The sequence below is a fragment of the Haliotis asinina genome, chromosome 3 (genome assembly GCF_037392515.1).
Source record: "Haliotis asinina isolate JCU_RB_2024 chromosome 3, JCU_Hal_asi_v2, whole genome shotgun sequence".
In the NCBI taxonomy this organism is placed as follows: domain Eukaryota; kingdom Metazoa; phylum Mollusca; class Gastropoda; order Lepetellida; family Haliotidae; genus Haliotis; species Haliotis asinina.
In genome coordinates, this window is record NC_090282.1 from 74,204,999 (window position 1) to 74,220,904 (window position 15,906).

Consider the following 15,906-nt stretch of genomic DNA (forward strand, 5'->3'; position numbering starts at 1 on the left):
AAGGTCAATGTCAAGGTCCAGTTGCTCGAAAGTGGGACAAAGGACAAAGGATGCTTACATGTGCTGGGCATTAAGAAAATACAACAGTGGTTATTTTAACAAACGCCATAACTTTAAAAAATGTTGTCACAATAACGAGAGTGACACACTAAAATAGGGTGTACTTTAGTGCACGATTTTCATCTGAACGCATACCTTTTTTTCATTTTAAAAAAAGTATTTTCGAATTATAAGCCGAAACCCTTGCCATTTCTTGGAAAGTTTACCAGAATCATTTGAGGTACTTATATCTTGGCATTTTCTTAACTAATTCAAACCCGACAACTGGCCTGAATAGAATGAGCACACTTATTTACTGTAGAAATGCTTGGATTATCTAATTCAGTAAGCAGATGATGCGATCGATAGGTTGTTGGGGAAACGGGTGCACGCGTAAAACTGTTGAAGAATTGAAATCAATGTTGCTCATAGTGACTTATAAATGGTTGTGTTGAACAATCCGGAAATTTTTTTCTATTGCACGCTTAATTGTAATGAAGACATGATACTGTGTTGCCGCCGAGTTGATGCCTCCCATCAAACCTTTCATGTGCCATAGAAGTCGCGGTTGCTGAGCGGTGGCTGACTTTGTATGCTTGGGAACAGGTGCCTGACTCTGAGGGCGTGGGTTCGAATCTCAGATGGACTCGACCAAACAAAAGTACTAAAATCATCACTTTACTTTTTTTAAAAAACTGAAATCACAAATATAACATATGTTAAACTTTTCATAGTTTCATAATGTACAAGCAACACATTGCCAATATCCTTGCGTTACAAACACGGCCAAACTGTCAACCACTACATAAATGGGACCAGCGTGTACTCCACCGGTGATCAAGCTACGGCATGATATCTTTATCTACTGCTTGATGATTGGACGGTGAAATATATTTAGTCCTACCTAAATAGGACGTGCCATTAGGTCTTTCAATGGGGGTAAGTAGAGAATTCCTGTCTATCTTTCGCTAACAAGACACCACAAAGGATCACTAGGTGCTGGTGAACCTTTCATAGTTGGATCATTCTCGTTCACCTAGCAGCTTTTGTTTTGGAATTCCAAATCAGTGGTGCGAGATAATCCCCAATAAATTTCGGTCACATGCACTCTTGACCTCATGCTAATTAGACAGTGTGTTATAGTGGTTACTGGTCGTCTTCTGGTTATTTGGTCTTATTAGGTTTGGAATTTAAGATATAACTCAGAATTGTTTAAGATGAAGTTAGTCGACAACATTGTCTGTAAGAGATGAAATAACGAAAATTAATGGATTGTACATGTCTATTTTGAATGTCCACTAGCTGGTCTTTTCTGGTATGAACTTCACCAGTTGCCAGAATGAAAAACCAGCAAGCCATGTCTGAAGAAATTGCTACCATTATTTATAACATGGACCGATGTGCCATGACTGTGAATGAAAATAATGGGGGGAAGTATACATTGGTCTCACATCTTGAGTCTGTAGGTGAACACTTGCCAACCAGCTGGCCGGACCATCTCACAGGGAAGAACGACGTGACTACTCCCTGCTCTTGTTTGGCGTTCAAATGTAAGATAATGGCGTGTTTCATGAGATACACTTCTCCCCATTCGATACCTTTACGGTTACAAAGAGTCAGAAAACTTTTCACTGTCGTGTTGACTGTCTCAATCTAGCAATGATGCAACGTGCACGTGTCTGTCGTGTAGATGCAGTGCAAGACGTAAATCCTTGCACCAGCTGGTAACATATATGTCAGATAATTTCGTGATGGCACAGAGGCGCTGTAACACGCTGAAACTGAAGTAGAATGACAATACTGTCACCATAGCGTATTAACGGAATAGACTTTATAGCGCAATATTGCGTGTGTTTTCAAGCGCTGCTAAGATAGGATGGCCAGCATTGAAATTCCAAATGTCCCTAAGAGCTCAAAGTGTGCTAAAACAGTAAAGTTTACCTTTAAAGCCTGTCCGTTTCTCCAACGTCATTACTGACAGAATTTCAAGTGAGTTATATCCAGATGATGCACCAGTGTTCAACTGTGTGTAGGCGACAGGAACTGTTTTTAGATCATTGTTATACATGAACTGGTACCATGTGACGTTGTATTTCAAATCACAGTCTGGAACTTATGTCTGGATTGTCCTTTTCAGAAGTCAACAAACATTACAGAATATGTAATGTATACAGTGATACTATTTCAGAATCAAATTTAGCCGTCACTTACTTTAGTGAGGTTTTGAATTTGGTAATTCTGGTATATACAGCTCCGTACGCTGCCTGCAACTGATTTCTAAGGAGACTGATTTCCATCTATCTCCAAAAGAGAATGTGGCCAATAGGAGTGTCACGCACCAGACATTACGTCCAGTGTCAGGGAAGCATCAGACATGCACATTATGGGGCCACGTATAGAACATGTCTCACTGTGGAACCCCAAGCATTTTGTTTCGTGTGTCCAGTGTCATGAAGATCATGTGGAAAAGTCTTGTAATCTCACCGAACAAATTTTTAGAAAACAATTCTGATTCAGATACCTGGGAAGAGAGTCCCAGTGAAGATTCTGAAATTCCAATATCCGACTGGTTAGCTGATGAATCAGTCACGTCTGATGTTCAAACAAGACACTGCGACATGGACACATCTAAAACGTTTGAAGCATCTACAAAGATAGACTGGGGAACATTTTACTCCAAGTCACGAGTATGAGGTCATTACACACGTATTTTACACAAGAGAATACAAAAGACACAACAGATCCACAACCCTTGTGTTTCAGAGATCGTGGCTTGAGAGATACAAGTGGCTACATTCCTGTGCTAAATAAGCATTTTAATTCCACAGTTTCAGAAGGGTGATAAGCACAAAGCAGTTAACACATATATCAACATACCAATGACAAATCTCCCCAAAGTGTTTTTGGTTTTCTAGAGACTCATCACAACAGTTCATATTACTAGCAAGCTGTGAAGACTGTAACTGACTTTTTAGAACTACCAAAAGCCCCAGAAAAATCACTACCTTAAAAAGTATCCCGCTTAAAACAGGAATTTATGACGACAACTGTCACATTTTAGAATGTATTACAGAGGCAATCGTGCGTTATGGGAGACAAGGGATATCTCTTCGTGGACACTTCGCTGACAGTGCGTCAAAAGACCAAAACAAGGGCAATTCGTTGCAATTTTATCAATGACTGAAAATCATGACTCAAAGCTGAAAACCCATTTAGAGTTTGGCATGAAAAATGCAAAGTATTCAAGTACAACTGTCCCAAACGAAATCATCAGCGCTTTGGCTGAATACATCCGAAAAGACGTTGTAGCACAAATTGATCATGCTGTGACCTCCATCACAGCCGATGAAGTCACCGAGGAGTATGCCAGTATAGAAGTGTTACCTTTGCCTTTGGGGTTTGTTGACATAACAGATATACAGCTTAAAGAATCTTTCCTTGACTTTGTTCTGCTTGAACGTACCACCGATGAACACGTTCCTAATGCTATTCTGAAATCTCCGAAAGACAACAGAATAGATACATTATAGCTTCCTGTATGTCATCAGAGGCTGTTGGTGTACAGGGTAGAATCAAAGCAAAATATCCAAAGGCATTCTACATACATTGTGCCAGCCATGTCTTGAACCTAAGCATTAATGCATCGTATAGACTTCCTGCTGTTATGAACAAGATGGGCAGTATGAATTAAGTGTTCATATTCTTTGATAAATCACTCAAGCGTCAGAGATTTCCTGAGCGTATATTATATTTTGGATGAGACACAAATCTATAGGAACCCGTATATCAGGCTTCTGTAAAACATGATGGATTGATTGCCTGTTTCGAGGTTTTCTCAGATCTGTATCCTTATGTATGTACGGCCCTTAATGCTATCACAAACCCATCCAAGTATGAGAATGTTTGTAAATGTGAACACTGGAACTTTGATAGAGAGACAAGAACAAAACCCAATAAATCTAACTTACTGTGATTTATTCTGCTATTTAACGAGCTTCTTGTGTTTTGATTATCTGTTAAGCGTTTCTTTTCAGACTGATTGCACCATGCGTCTCCTTTCCATCCTCTTGTTAGTGACAGGCAGTCACGTGATGAGTTGGGATCCTGATGCGGGTCTGATTGGTTCATACACAAAACGTCCTGGAGCAAAGGTCATTGCCTCATCCAATCAGAAAGATGCTGATTTGGTAATAGATAACAAAGATGGCACCCATTGGACTTCAGAAGGTTGTTTACCAACGCAATACATTTCTCATGCAGACTTGAATGTTTTGTTAAACGCCTGTCAGAAAGGTCATTGTTCCAGCTCGTCGGATGCTTCAGGAATAGCTACCGCTACCGATGGAAACTGGGGTACAGCATTTAGAGCTAACGTTGTAAATGGCAAAGCTGAGCTTCATATCAAACTTGGGAATGATGCTCCTCTTCGGTTCGTAACGTTGCAGGGGAGTTTTGGTGGCCAGGCGACCTTGACCGTTGATCATGCCAATGACCATAAAACAGTGAAGGTCATGGACACAAAGGATGACTATCATAAAGAGACACTGCCCCTGAATAATGCCACTGCATCTGGAATTTCAATAACTTCAAACAAGGCTTTCTCCATTCAAGAGATAGGTGCTCTTGGTATTTTAGGATGTGTGGATCGTTTGATAGTAGACCTTGGTACAGTGGAGACTCTTGGATCTATAAGGGTTCGGTCCTGGCCTGGAACAGAGACATATTATTCAAGACTGTTGACATCGCTTGACATGAAGAACTGGCATAAAATTACCGACATCAACCCCAAAATTATTGACGCACAGTTGTTCAAGATAAATCCACCTGTTCGGGCCAGGTATGTTGCTGTTGAACACGACATTCACACTGAAGATTGGGTTAAATCCTTTGTCTGGGAGCTTGACGCTTTTGGGACTGACGGAAACTGGGGACCATCCCCTCCACCTAAACCGAATACCAGATCTCTTCACCAGATGTTTGGTGTCAATGGCATCTGGGGATGGGGGTCTAGAGGCCCTAGTGTGAATTTAAAGCCGGGTCAAGGCGCTTACCTGTACGATCAAGTGGCCTCTCACGCCAGGAACTATCACCAGCTCGGTTGGGATGTGAAGGAACCTGGCAACAGGGCTGGTTATGATCAAATGGCTCAAGGACATGGGACCAACGCCCAGCCTTGGGTCAACTGGGATACGGAGTACAATATTTGGGTCAAGGCTAATCTGTCCGTTGATGCTTCCATTCAGTTCAAGGCTGATAAGTACCCTCCAAATGTATGGAAAAACCCAAAACAAGACGCGTATCAGTTTGGCAAAGATTTTGCTGCCCATTTCGGACCTACGAAAGGCAATGGTCTCATCGCAGCAGCAGAAGTTGGAAATGAGCCTTGGGATTATCTCCATGATTTTTACGCTACGATTCTTGAAGGAATGGCGAAAGGTCTCAAAGATGGAGACCCAGGAATCACGGTCTTACCTGCTGCGTTTCAGGCGCATGACAAAACTGCCGAAACCCCTCCATGGCATGCGAACTACATCGGAACAAGGGTGACGGAGGCAATAGCTCCTTACATTGACGTCCTGAATGAACATGTGTACAGCTTTGTAAAGCTGCCAAATCGTACACGTATTATGTCTCATCCTGAGCATCCCTTGAGTGAGTTCAACAGCATGAAGAATATGATCCGATGGCGAGACGTGAACATGCCCAACACTCCAGTCTGGATCACCGAGTACGGTTGGGACTGCCCTGGGGCTGGAGAAACCTGTTCCTACTCCGAGTGTGTGTCTGAGCGGGCGGCATCAGTGTACGGCATCCGGGCTCTTTTGATTATGGCCAGACTGGGTACATTCTTATGTCTCTGTAAAACCTTTTATGACATAAACAATTATCCCATATAAAGGTAACCATGTTATTTCAGAATTTGGGCCTTAACAATACTGGGTGAGTGAGTTTAGTTTTACGTCGCGTTTAGCATTAGTGTTCCCGCAATATTACTGATGATGTCCTATGTTTTCAGGTATTGAGAGGGCGACATGGTTTTTCTATGCCAACCTGGATAAGGCGGAATGTAGTCCTTCAGCCCAGCACATCTTCTGCCGTAGCGGGCTCACAGGATCCAAAGAGGTCAGCTTTGCGAAGAAGAAAGTCTTTGACATCCACAAGTACTTCCTTGACTACGTTGGCAAAACCCATTTCCTGCATGTTGTTAGAGAGGACAGTGACGCTTATGTCTATCTCCTTGGTGACATGAAACATGGCTCTGGGACTCCCATGGCAACTCACGTGGTAGCTTGGCGACCTGTCAATGGTGACGACACTTCCTCTCAGTCTGTTTCCGTAAACCTTCGGGCTCAGCCCAAGTCGGCCAAATACATCAGCCCTGATGGTCTGATCACGGCCCCAACACCATCGTCCAGCGGTGGACGCTGGGTGGTCAGTCTCAAGTCGGAACCTATTATAGTGGAGGTCAGCAGCTTTGCTGTAGGTGGAGAAGTCAGTCCTGTTGGGTAAACGCACAAAGAGACATTTGACAGTTGATACAGCAAATTTAATGCTTTATGGAAAATGTAAACATTAGATGTAGTACAATGTTCTGTAGAGCAACAATGCAATAAAATTATCACATTTAAAGTCTGCTAGCACTTTTCAAGTCGAATCAGGAAACTTAGGTTTTGCAACCGGTGAAAATCATAGCATCTCAGGGACAATTTACTATCAGGTTGTCATTGGGAGTAATCATTTGCGCTTTCCTGTAACACCATATGCACAAACATGCACACACAGCAAGTACGGAAAATTGCTGAACAGCAAAAGAAACGCAAGTTTCGAAAAAAGGAAATCTCATATAAAAGTAAGTGTTCGTGTTTATGTCATCTGTTTAATAACTTGACAGAAGACTAGGGTTGCGTTTCTTTTGCTGTTCAGTATACATATCTGAAAACACACAGAGAGTTTTCCGTTGTCATAATCATGCTAAAATTAATGAGAACTCTGGTCCCGATCCACAAACCTTCGTGGCACTACCACATGCGTGAGTTTAATAGACTCTTAAATCTTGAAATTAAATACTAAATCCTATGATCCATTTCGGAAATATTTAGAAACAGAATTCTTAGTCAGGTGCCTGAACACTATATGCATACAGACGTTTATGAGCTTCTGTTAAAAATACAATGTGACAAGGTCGTAGGAAATGCCAGCTGTTTTCTAGGCCAGATTAGATTTACGCCATTCGTATGGACTTACCACAGATACATATTCACAGATACTGGGTGTGGCGAGTCCACTTGCACCACTTTTTTCTTAAGACAGGCCAGTCGTATAGATAAACGACTTTTAGATTCCAGTAGTCCCAGAAAAAAGTAATTCAATCAACAAAATCGGTATTGGGAATTACAGGTCAGAAAATGTGTAAGCGATAGTATCAGAGGGGTTTGACAAGACGCGAATTTCATCTGGTAGGCAGACAAATATACGTGTATCTGATAAGCATCTTGAAATGTGCAATCTGAAAGGGTATTGGAGATTTCGCTGGCATGGGGCACAATGGATGTAGTGTCTCAGAATGTTATTGTATTTAGGGCCTACATAACTGTTCTGTAAGAAGTTTCGAAATCATCTCAAATCAAATGATTTGCCTCAGAACATCGTAAACACATATTTGTTCATCCGGAAGTTTCTAAGTCACTGCTGATTATCGCAGGTTTCCTGAACTTCTTGCCACCAGCATTTGAGGTCTCATCCAGAGGGGTCGTTCTCTAAGAAATGGTGATCCAGCAGACAGAATAATGGCCTGAGTGAACTTAGCTCTTTCGTGACGCAGTCTTACCCTGTCCACTACTACTACTGCTCATATTTACTGGAATATTCCAAATCAGTTTGTACATATAAACGCAACCAAAATCTGAACTATATTATGATATGCACGTAAGCATGACATTAGTTTGTAAACACTGCTCCTTTGCTTGACCCCAGAGCAAAACACAGTGTCTTCTCTGACCAACGACTTGTAACATTACACCACTGAAAGGGCAATAATTTTCCTGTGATTTGTGCTACAGCTTAAGCCAGCTACTTCAAGCACAGCTTTCAAATTTCCATGTTGGCAGTGGTACCATATTCTTCCAGTGTGTGCAAATTCAGTGCATATCGACAATGTCCATTTGTACACATCAGTTAACAAACAGTAACATCAATCTTTAAACAGAACAAAACACAAGAAGTAAAATAGCTATGAAGAAAGACCTTACTCCTATACAATCACCAGTGACCAGCTGAATTGGTCTTTCTGAGTTACTTCCCTTGGGCACAATGGAAGGAATGACCATGGCTTGAAATCAAGGTTTTACCCTCATTATGTCTCTAGGTTTGTTACAGCAACGGGATCACCAGATATGGGTTACAAATTGAACCCATGTGGGAATCGAACCCAACCCCAACTACTGGGCCACCCTACAAGCCCAACAATAAACAAACCACAGAAGTTAAAAACAAATTTATTAAGATCTATGATACAATTTCTGAGAAAAGTAAACACCAGTAATTCATTTGACAAAAAAATGTTCTTTCAAATAACACAATTTTTTAACACACACACAAACAACAACCTGTTATTGACAGCATGCTTCATACAACGAAGTGTTATAATGGTTCCTGTTATTTATAAAATTGCACATGTTTGAGGTACAGATGACCACACCTATCCACTTTCCTTTATTGACATGGTTGACATAGTTTGATTGATTAAAGACGCAAGATAATCGTAACAACAATCACTTGCACCTATATCCCTCATGGGCCTCAAGTAACCTTCTACAAAGAAACAAACTCACAGTATCACAGATACAACATTTGTCCAGCTGCCATCTGAAGTGAAAATCTGACTGCTGAAAACAGTTATCATACAAGTACTTGTAATAAAAGATGGTGAAATCAGTATCACAGATTCTGTACCGTAGACGTCCTCAATCTCTATCTTGAACAAAACCTATGTCTCCTTGTGTGAATCTTCTCAAGTATCATTACAATTGTACATACAATACAAATTTTAGACAGTGTTTTCACAATGTCTGAATTTTGTGTCTCCCCTGACACTTCGTCACTGATTGGAAAGACTCAATTTGGAAGGAATGCATTTTAATCGGTGAGTTTAATCTGTGACTATTTGGAAATGTAAAAATTGTCAGTTCATTTGTCATTAACTGCTGTGTTGAGGTCTTGCCTGAGAATGGTGGGAAGAGAAAGGCAAAAAAACATATTCTTACATGTTTTATATCTTTATCACAAATCACAAATCTCATACATGTTTGTCCCTCCACTTTATAAGGCCCCATCAGTGAAAGTATATTCTTAAATGCTTGATTTTTTTCATTACAAATCCCTTAAGGTCAAGACTTGAGTTGAAGTCTACCACATTTCATTATAAACCATTTCTCCTGGATCTGTATTCAGAGTAATACATGTGAACGTCCAGCAGTTTCTTTGTAATACTTCTTGGAATTTGGACTCTGTCTGCGCTCCCGAACATCCACCATGAACCTTGGTGTTGCGTGTTCTGAGGATGTGGACAAATACTTACATCTAAAGCCGATCAACAAAGTATTCATAGCCCCATGTCATTAGCAAGTCAATGACAAACTATACAATTAAAACAGCTTGTGGATCGGGACCCAGAATGTCAACCACAAGGGTCTGTAGCAAGACTCCATTTGGACATCCACCATGAACCTTGGAGTTCTCTGCTCTGAAGATCTTGACTCTTCCATCCATAGCTAACTGTCAACCACTAAGGTCAGGACTCCATCTGGCACGCTTGAACGTCCATCCCCGTTTCTTTGTGGAGTCGTTCGCACAGAGCCTTCTGGCGCTCATCCTCCTTCATGTCTGACAGCTCATCTACCTCGTGAGGGTGGAGCTGCAAGAGAAACAACTGCTGTGATGCCTCTGCTCTAAGCACTGAGATCTAACATGAGTCACATGGGCAAGGGGAACTAACTGCTGACAGCATGAATATTTACTCCCTTTGCTGCAATATAATGTGACAAAATCAGCTTTGAGTGAGTGAGTGAGTGAGTGTGAGATTGGGTTACTATCAGCTTTGAACCACAATGAACCTGGAGACAGGAGCAGGAGTGAGTGAGTGAGTGAGTGAATGAATGACTGAGTGAATGACTGAGCGAGTGAGTTGTAATGCCAATTGGAAGTGTATGCCAGTTATATCACACTGTTCCAGCTGTATGTGAGAGCATACCCAGTAATGATATAGGTCAAGTGAACACGGGAACAGAGCTGACAAGCCTAGGAACAGGCGAATCCAGCAATGAATCCCCACCTAGCCCCACTGTACACAATGCCCTTACCATGATTACTTTGTATCCAAGTTGGTTTAGATTTCTCATTTTGGTCTGGTTGTGTCCATTCAGTCTGACATGGTATGCCTGGTTACTGTTGGCGATTGGCAGATCCTTGAGAGTGGTGGCATCAAGAGAGAGGCTGTCTGTCGAAAGGAACTGTCGAATACTCCCAAGTTCTATGGCAATCCTGTAAACAAGATATATTTGTGACCACCAAGTGAGTAAGTTTACTCTAATGCTTCATCCAACAATATGCCAGCAATATGGCAGCATTCTGTAAATAATAAAGCCTGGACCAGACAATCCATTGATCAACATCACGAGCATCAATCTATGCAGTTGAGATATGTCATGACCACCAGGTCTTTCACTACCATACCTTGCAGACCACTGCATCCGATCAGCTTTTTTCATTATTCATGCTGGAATGGGCTCCATACACTGTATCTGTGTTGGAAAATCTAACTCAAGTCTTTCAATGCTGTGAGCAAAGGTTTCAGGCACTTGGCAACCCACCATTCTGTAGCATTAGGAGACATTCCACTCACTTGTGTTGTGTGTCACTAGGCTTGGTGCCTTGCTTGCTATCACGGGGTTGCACATTCCAAGGGGCTTGATAGTTAAAGTCCTCTGTCTTTATTGGATGATTTGAGGCATCAAGTCTCAGTTCAATATCTGAAAAGTAATTGTTACCATTATACCATAACTTCAGTCTTTACATACACGACCGAGTGTCCATACTATGAACTATGTCTCCAGTCTCTCAAAACATCAAGCTTCCATCATCATCACCATGTGCATTAGTTAGAAAACCTGCCAAGACCAGATGACAAGGGATACACATGGAGAAAGTCAGTACCACAAAATGCAGTCTGTGTCACAGTCCATGAACCACATTCTTTTCCTCACTGCCTAGCCCTTCCTGCAGTGCTAAAGACCTAATTAATGGAAGTCTAGATTTCCTCAGGTGGATCTGCCATCACACTTAACCTCCTCTTCATTTTAAATGGATTTATTTGTTCAAGATTATAAACACTCAAGATTATGTATTATATAGCTGCAACAATTCATCGAAAATCAAATCTGATGTCTTAGTTCTGATGTTTGAGGACCATCATCACTATTTCCATTCCGTACTTGAATATCTATTTCAACTGTTTCCACAAAGTGAGAATATATCCCACTCGAGCAGTTTCGAGTGCTGAAATAAGGTGAAACATGATTGGTTGATGCTGGGCTAATTATCCAATGAGCTGAATTTGACAATGGCCAACTTACTCAATCTCTGAGAATTAAATGAAATTTGATGCATTGGTCTACACAAAATGGTGGAGAGACACTATAATGCCATCTGCAGGTGCTAAAGGTCATATACTGATTCAGCTTCTCTAGTGACGATACCCCGGTACCAGTATTTGGGCTGACAACATTCCAGGTTGATTTCTGTCAGTATGACATTCTTACTTGCACTTCTGTAGTGCGGCAGGATATAGTCCGCCTTGACTCGATCTACACCCAGCATGTTTGCCAATGACTTGTGTATTTCCTTGAAGCCTCTGCGAATATTTATCTCCTGCTGGAAGCTTCTCCAACCCTGGGCATTAAACTCCTGAGCCACGTTCTGCAGAGAAACCAATAAAACACAATCAACATATTAAGTAGCCATTTTCTCAGTAACTGATTCCATCCCCTCATTGCCAGATAACAGCTTGTTTATCAAGTTCATTTTTATGTTCCTGAAATATCAAATCCGGAACAATTGCCCTTCCCTGGACATATTTAATGACTATCTTGACTTTCAATTTAGGGAAGACAAAACACCTTCGAAGATTGGTCCACACCCTACTACAATTATCAGTCCTAAGAGTAAATGAAGAAACAGAATGTAAAGGGAGGTAACTGAGGTGCATGAATGTGGTCAACTCATTATTCCAGGATATTGAGACTAACCCAAGCCTGCTGAAATCCGGCATAGTCAGGACATTCAATCAAAACAATATTGCTCACAAGACGAAGCTGCAGTTCTTTTGACCGTCTAGGAGCTGAAATGTAACAACAGAACAGTCAGATAAGGACAAGACACACAGTCAGTCTCAGTATCAACTAATAGGATAACGTAAACATGATAACACTAAAATTTTTAGTTGCCATTGAGGATAGGGACACATTCAGTCCTGTGAAAAAAGCAGTGAGGGATTTAGTTTCACGCCACACGCTGCAAATAATTGAGTCTGTGCCTGACAATCCAGTGATCAATAGCATGAGGATCAACCTATGCACTTGGGAACCAATGACATGTGTCAACCAAGTCAGCAAACCTGACCATCCAATCCCATTAGTTGCCTCGTACGACAAGCACGTATTACTGAAGCTCAATTCTAACCCGGATCTTCACAGGTGTGAGGAAAAATGCAGAGTTGATGACCATTCCACACACATGACTACCAGATATACAAGTATGGTTCATAATGGCACAATAGACATATAGAACATTTCAGATTAAAATTAGGTATCCATATATGACATCGCACCTTTTAAGAGATTGACCTTTGTCGGATGAAACAGCATGTCCAGCATGTCCGTAGGTAGTATTCCAAGGTAGGACAAACCATGCATCATATCTGCCAGAGATTCTGGGTAGGTTCGCTCTTGTTCGAAACGTTTGTAAGCTTCCACAAGTTTCATGTAGGACGTCTTCTCACTGACTGGTTCATGATATAACATCCCCAGTGCCTTCACAAACTGTGCAATGTCTTTAGATCTTGGCTTCACTTTCAAGTCACTGCGTGTACAAAGTCTAACAAATGCTGACATTAAAGACTGAGTCAGTGGTTTGTGATACACTGATGCTGACGCATAAAAAGATGCTATATGCATCAAAACTGAAGGATTAATTGTTGTTTCAATGAACGAAACAGTCAGTATTTTGTCCGCAAAGTTTTGAAAGAAACTGAATTTAAAAAAGCTTGAATGGGACAGCACTTTGGTTATATTTATCAACATGTTCTTCTCCACGAATTCAAGTTCACCTACAAGTCTTTGACTAATTCGATCTAGCAGCTCGTAAGACAAAATTCTCACATTTCCTCGAAAAAATCCTAGACAAATTAATCCTATATCATTGATGTGTAACAAGTCAAGATTATTTGACAAATAATCTTCCACTTTTTTAAAAAGTAATGATGGAGCCCTCCCATGGAAATACACAAAGTACATTAAATGAACGACTGTTTTTGGAGGATAAGCACTGAAGTCTGCATGCAGTGCATAATCAAAGAGTCTGGGCAGAAACATTACTTCCATGTAATTATGAGAAACATATAAATCTGCAACTTCTAATGACTTGTCAAGCCCGATGTCACTGATGCGAGTGCTGAATCCTTTCTCCCCACCATGTCCAGATGCCAAAGTTCTCTTCAAATCTTGAATTTCACTGTTCCATTCCTTTTCATTCACTGTGTTCACAGAAGCTGTGTTCATATCTGCCATTACAGCTCTTTTCTTCATAAATGTCAATATTTTGTTAGCCACACGGTATGGTACTGGGTTCCTCTCAAACCTGTCATTGCTTATGCGATGCTTGTTAGCCACTGATGCGTGTCTAAGACTGGGTGAACAGATGCTGCTTGGAAACAGGCCCCTGCTGGTCAACCGGGTGATGTTCCTTAGTGCCAACATACTGCAAGAGTTGTCTACAACAGGTTCACAGGACCTTGTTCAGCCTTGTTCTGCAATACTGAAAAGAAATGACAGAATTAAACAGTAACTATGTTACACACGCTGAACATGTGAGAAATATTTACTGGACATTTTCTAAAACAAAAAATGGATTAAGGTCAACTGAGGGCCTAAGAACACCTGATTGTCCCTTTCTCTGCACTCCTCCCATGTGCAAAACAGTGTGTCAATCAATATTCTGACAATATTTGAAATAATCTTTTCATTTTCAGGACAAAAATTCTGCAAAAGAAACCCTCGTAGATTTGGTACGATGATTTGATTATGATCAGCATTTAATTGCGTATGCTACGTTTATTAGTTTTTAAGTTAGACTGCAGTTCATCAGTCCCCTTTTGAGCCAAAAGGGCTATAGTTGAAATGATACTGTGCTTGTATGAGACAACATCTAAACATACGACATAATTTGGAACAATATCTCACTTTAGTTCAGATTCACTGGACAGAGATATTTGCATAGACATGTTTCATGTTTTAGGTTCAACTTGATATCATGTCCTCTCAGCAGGACTTCAGGTATTTTATTTCAGAATGCAAGAATGAATCAATGAATATGTAATGTAAGGAAATATTCATTCATTCATCCTTTTCAAGAAAGATTACTTGTGATGTTTGCGGTAGGTTTGTAAGCATGCGCGCAGAAATGAAAATTTTAAGTATATTGGCCAAATCTTTTGCACATGATATTCATTACAATCCAGAATCATTTAAAAATTTCTTTTGGTTTTTTTTTCATATATGTTGCTGTTTTAAGGTACTTGTTAAACTTAAGCACATCAGAATCCCAAACATGCAAGTAAAATAATTTTGCATGTTTTTACCCCCTAATAAGTCAAATTTTAAAAAAAATGAACGCGGAATGAAAGCACAAAATCTTACACTGACTTATTAACCCCACAAGAACCTTTCACTGGGTTGTGAATCATATTGAATTGCAATTATCATAATGATCAGCATGTCAGGTACAGTGTTTATTCACGCCTCAGTTTCAACAGACACCAATCAAACTAGAATCATCTGTCTCAACATCGCCGCGTAAAGCCAAGGTTCTAACTAGCAACAGGTCAACATGATCAGAGATGAAATTAACAAGTAGCATTCACGTGCAGACTTTTCCATATAAACAAGGGCTGAAAATTTTAGTAAAGAGTCTAGACATGCCGCATCAGCACAAAATTTGCAAAACTACTGCAATGTAAGTCACAATTAACTGACCAACTTTCTCTGCTAACTGTTTACAAATTACATAATGCATGCTGTTTGATGTTTCATAACGTAAACAATAATTCATAAACATACTACGACTTGGGTTTGCAGGCTATCATGCTGCTTTACGTCTTCAGGGGAATGAAAGGATTCGAAGCCCAAAGTGTTGCAACAGCATGTCAAGAGTCTACTTTTCTTACCGTTCCTGTGATCAGCTGTTGAGACGTCCTGTTGTGTAAGTCAAGCACCCGGCAAACAGTTTTCAGGGCTGTTTCCACGTGAAGTTAGAGGCTCCGAACAGCGTGATCGTTATCTGCGATTGTGCAGTGTGTTTGAAAAGAACGAAACTAGGCGCTGGAGTGGAGCTTGATGGTTATCTAACTCAGACTGGGCTCCTTGCCTAAACCACCACTCGATCTGAAGGAGAGTCGGTGCGCAATGGTTAATGGATAAAAAGCCGGACACGCAGACTGTCAATTAGACTCTTACCAATAGTCAGTCAGTCGATGCCATGAACTATGTCATGCATTATTATTGTTATTGCGAGAAATCTTCAAGCTCATAACAGTGC

The 15,906-nt window shown here is 40.7% G+C and overlaps 2 protein-coding genes across 3 annotated transcripts; one reads left to right on the forward strand and one right to left on the reverse strand.

The window, feature by feature from the left end:
- The first annotated feature begins 924 nt into the window (after positions 1-924).
- Positions 925-6,672, forward strand: LOC137277073 (uncharacterized). Of its 2 annotated transcripts, none has more exons than XM_067808734.1 (3): positions 925-978; positions 4,074-5,880; positions 6,056-6,672. In XM_067808734.1, exons 1-3 carry the CDS (start codon positions 973-975, stop codon positions 6,547-6,549), a joined length of 2,307 nt encoding a protein of 768 aa, XP_067664835.1. In that variant the 5' UTR covers positions 925-972; the 3' UTR covers positions 6,550-6,672. The 2 variants fall into 2 exon arrangements, with proteins under 2 accessions (XP_067664835.1, XP_067664836.1); XM_067808735.1 differs by lacking the exon at positions 925-978 and adding an exon at positions 1,499-1,589.
- A 1,845-nt stretch (positions 6,673-8,517) lies between these two features.
- On the reverse strand, positions 8,518-15,696 carry LOC137277074 (FAST kinase domain-containing protein 5, mitochondrial-like). Its single transcript, XM_067808736.1, has 7 exons — positions 15,536-15,696; positions 12,923-14,127; positions 12,342-12,433; positions 11,856-12,012; positions 10,940-11,066; positions 10,398-10,578; positions 8,518-9,952 (listed from the first exon to the last, which is right to left on the reverse strand). The coding sequence occupies exons 2-7, from the start codon at positions 14,067-14,069 to the stop codon at positions 9,830-9,832; spliced, it is 1,827 nt and encodes a 608-aa protein (XP_067664837.1). The 5' UTR covers positions 14,070-14,127; positions 15,536-15,696; the 3' UTR covers positions 8,518-9,829.
- Positions 15,697-15,906: the final 210 nt, after the last annotated feature.